The following is a 4,175-nucleotide window of genomic DNA, read 5'->3' as shown; positions in this document are numbered from 1 at the left end:
CCTCTGTGGTGCGCCGCCAGTCCTCCGAGCACCGAGGCCGCGCATGCGCAGAGCGGCGCCGGCCGTGCGCAGCGCCGGGCACACTCCCCGGGAGGGAAAACTCAGAGCCAAAACTCTGAAGTAGGGCAGCGTGAAACAGGCGGTCCCGGTGGTGATTCTTTAGGAAAGAGGCTGCAGAAGCGGAGGGAGAAACTACAGCCGCTTCACGGGGAAGGGAGAGAGAGAAAAAGAGTGCAAAAAGTCATATCATGCGGAGAAAATTAGGTGCAAACTGGGGGTGCAGTGCGGACCGCGGGATTTATAGGGGGCCGGGTGCTTGTGCTGCCTCCGGAGTCTTGGAGGTGGATGTCTGAAGGGTGGCTGCAGCGTCCACCGAGGACAGGCCACGGCGAGGGGAGCGCGGGCGGAGGAAGGGTAAGGCAGGAGACAGAGTACCAAACTATATTTACTGTATACAATAGGAAAGGACAAAAAATAAATGTACAAATCGGTGAATAAACAATGAGATCTACGGGACCCCCCACCCTGGCCCATAGACAAGATAAAAAAAAAAAAAAATAAAAAATAAGGGCCTTTCCGGCAAGCGGGAGGTGATCCAATGGGAGCGAAGGGTCTCGGGGCACGCATCCACCACAGGGTGACAGGGTGGCCATGGCAAAAACTCACCTCAACAGCCCCACACCGCGCGTGGAGCTCAAACCCCAGCACACAAGTGCCTTTAAAACCTGGGAAGTTTGGGGAGGCAGTAGAGCAGATGACTATTTTTCAAACACACGCGTGCATCTCCCTCCGTGCTCACCAGAGTCTTGACAGCTCTTCTGCACATACACCTTGGGGACATTAAAAGGCTTTTTTTTTTTTTTCTCCTTTTCACCCGCTCCTCATTTATAGAGCAAGTTTATCTACCAAAAACAATTATTAAAAAGAAACCTGAGGCCGCACACTTCTAGTACCAACTGAGAAACAGAGCAGGAGAAAGGCAGCGACGGGTTCTGCCCGGCACATGGCTGAGGCTGCAGTGACCGGTTTCTCATTTTATAAGCTTGCACAACAACGACCACGACAACAACAAACATAAAAATACTGCTGCTCTATCACGAGCATTAAGTTTTTTGGACCAGCTGCTCTGCTAACTCCGGTTCTGACAATAATTCAGGCCAAATCTAATTTCTGCATTAAAAAAGTATATTTCCGATGACTTCATCATAATATGACAAAGCACATGTAAATCTGCAATATTTTAAACTCCAACGCTAGACTAAGCATTGTATCTGCGTGTACCGGCCTTGTGTCACAGGCTTAACAGCTCCTGAAGTAACTGTGTTCGCAACATGCGCTAAAATCTTCAAATCTAAAAACTTCATTCTCTTTTCCTTCCCCGAGGCATATCTTAAAAGGAAACTTTTATGCTCACGATTGGCATGAAAATATACTGAATTATTTACATGATTAGAATTAAACCAGAGGGGCAAGACCGACAAGAGCCAGGAATGAACACTCCATGTCCTAACACATGGATGAATATTTAGGCCACAGGTTTAAAGAAAAAAAAAAAAAAAAGGAAAAAAAGAAGAAGATAACAGCAGAGAGACAACGCATATTACTTAATCTGAACTTAAATCAAATTGGCCCAATTTAAGATCTAGATTAATCCCTGCAGATACTGTTTTGACTTGCACACGCAGTACGTCAAAGACAACAAGCAATTTTGGTAAATGTCCTCTAAAGTTGAGAAGAATCCCATGTGATTGGCATGTTCATTCGTTTACTATTTAATAGCAAATCCAAGGACAGATGAGAGTGAGGTGCGATGAGGATCCTTAAACTCCTCTTCTCAGAAGGACGGCACGTCTTAGCACACTCCACCTGTCTGCTGTTGGAACACATCAATAGTGTCTTCATCTTCCATCTCCAGCTGTTAAGAGTAACAGATATGGAAAATACCAGACTTGAAATACACAACCTCATCGTTACAAAAGCACTTAGCTCTCTGCTCCCAACCAGTACCAGTAACAGAGCACTTAAGGTGTCATTTTAATTAACGCATGAAACGCTTTCTGTCAGTCACTCCAAGTGCACGCTCCAGCGTCTCTCCCATCGGAGTACCACCAACACCGAAGTGGGTTTCGGAGGCACGCCTGTCAGCCAGACCAAACGTGGCAGTTTAGCATCTTCTACAACAAACCACCCAGCCAAGCATCTCCTCTCTTCCCTGCCAGCCCAAGAAACTCTCCACGTTCCCGGCACTGCCAGCGTCGATGCCAACTGCAGCTTCACTGCTGGCTCTGAACAGGCTGACACAGAAGTAGGACAGAGCCGAAACTGACAGCACTTGCCATGGGTCCTTCCCACACCGCCACTCCAGTGCTGGCTTGTTCAGCACCTACACATTTTCCTTCCGCCCCACAACAGTTAAAACATTCAAGGCAAAAAAATAAAAAATAAAAAAATCCCACCCTAGACAAATTTGGAACGCACTAAACTTACAGCAACTATTTCAGAATCGTTTTGATTTCAAACCCCTTTGATCCGCACACAGACATCAAGATATTTGTATAGCAATTTGTAGTGAAAGTATTTTTCGTACCTGTGCAGGTGTGTCTGTTTCATTAATTGGTTGTCCATCAAATCTGAATCTAATCTGCCTCATCGACAAGCCCTGCAAGTTTAAAGGAATTCATATGAGAAACCACGCTTTCGTTTTTGAATCCAACCAGAACATTTACAGATTTTCTGTCAGAACAAATATTAATAAATTAACCAGACAGGAAACTTGGTGCATCTATCTTGCTATATCAATTGAGGAAGCGGAGCGACGTCCCGCTGCGCTGCTGGCACAGCAAGGACTCTATACGGACCCACAGGCGTGGGTTTGGCACCTGGTTCTGATCCTGCTCTGCAAGGCACAAGCAGCAAAAGTTAATTTACAACGGTAATTTAAGAAGCGATCAATCAACACTCCATTCTATAAAGCCTCAGAGGACATGGCAGGAGGGAGCAGCCATTGTTTCTCATGCAGTCAGAGAAGTAACGGTACATTAAAGAAAACATTTTAAAAAAAATCTGAAAAAACTACTTTTTTGTGCAACTAGCTATCAGCACCCATAGTTAAGACAAGCTTTCACTCATGCCAGGCATCTGCTCCCAGTTCTACTTCTTTATCTTCTGATGAAAAAAGAAACCATGAAAACGACTGTTTGAGGAAAAACAAACTTGCAGAACTTGAGGCAGATTCTTACTTGCAAGGTTTATCAGAATAATGTTGGGGTCTAATGTTAGCCAGTTAACGTTGCCCTTAAAACCTGAGTTGAATTCAGGACTTAATCCTGTTTTGACAGCATTTAATCACATGAGGCAGTCTTTATTCCCCACCTCAGGGATCGAGATCTTTGCTTTGCCCTCTAAAACCCTTTGAAATCCCTGCGTGATTCACACCTCCAGTCATACACAGAGAGCCACACGCACCCAAAAACTCCCCATGCCTCTCCGAAAACCCCACGTATTCCATTCTGGTTCCCAACCCGAGAGGCGTTATGCTGTATCAGGCATGGGATAGGGCAGAGCATATGGTTCAGGTAAGCAAAGAAAGCAGCCCAAATCTAACGGACAAGCGGAAATGTCAGCACCGAAAGCCATTCGCACCCACACCCTCTGCTCCGCACAACCTCACAGTGCAGAAACACAGGCATGGAGGGCTACTGGCTCAGGAACTGCGCTGTGGGGATACATTCCTCTTCTGTTTAGCTCAGGGTGGCACCAAGGGACGGCCACCAACATGGAGCAGCCAACCACCACCTGCAGAATGCAGCAGGCCAGACTGCGCAGCGGGAGAGACAGGTGAAGAAAAAAAACCCACAGCGAAAGTTTCAGCACAGCAGAATTTGCTCTGTGCCATTTGCCAAATGGAAAACATGTACTGCATAAAGTTGGTGGAGTCCTGAGATGACAGAACTGCGGGTTACGAGGCTAAAGATTCAGAGTGAACTGGCCCTCAGAACTCGAGGTATTCTGGCAGCGCTGTCGCGGGACGTTTCGAGCACTCCAGGAAGGCCTGAGGAGGAAGAGGCAGCGTTCCCTGACCAAAGAGAAAAACCTCTAAGGCCTCAGAGCCGCCAGCACCCCGAGCCCTCCTGCCCTGCTGTCACAAGCGTCCCAGAGAGGGGAGCGCAGGGAAG

General features: G+C 47.1%; 1 protein-coding gene across 1 annotated transcript in view; it reads right to left on the bottom strand.

Annotated features, from left to right (window-relative positions):
• Positions 1 to 1,852: 1,852 nt before the first annotated feature.
• The window catches only part of LOC104293577 (small ubiquitin-related modifier 3-like), a 7,304-nt gene continuing 4,981 nt past the window's right edge, over positions 1,853 to 4,175 (bottom strand). Inside the window, exons 2-4 of the mRNA XM_009893090.1 lie at positions 2,859 to 2,896; positions 2,588 to 2,659; positions 1,853 to 1,915 (exon numbers count right to left, since the gene is read on the bottom strand). Of these exons, the coding sequence (XP_009891392.1) occupies positions 1,853 to 1,915; positions 2,588 to 2,659; positions 2,859 to 2,896 (173 nt within the window). The remainder of the gene's footprint in view (positions 1,916 to 2,587; positions 2,660 to 2,858; positions 2,897 to 4,175) is intronic.

Source organism: Charadrius vociferus, unplaced genomic scaffold (genome assembly GCF_000708025.1).
Source record: "Charadrius vociferus isolate BGI_N301 unplaced genomic scaffold, ASM70802v2 scaffold559, whole genome shotgun sequence".
Lineage (NCBI taxonomy): Eukaryota > Metazoa > Chordata > Aves > Charadriiformes > Charadriidae > Charadrius > Charadrius vociferus.
This window is presented reverse-complemented; position numbering and strand designations above follow the sequence as displayed.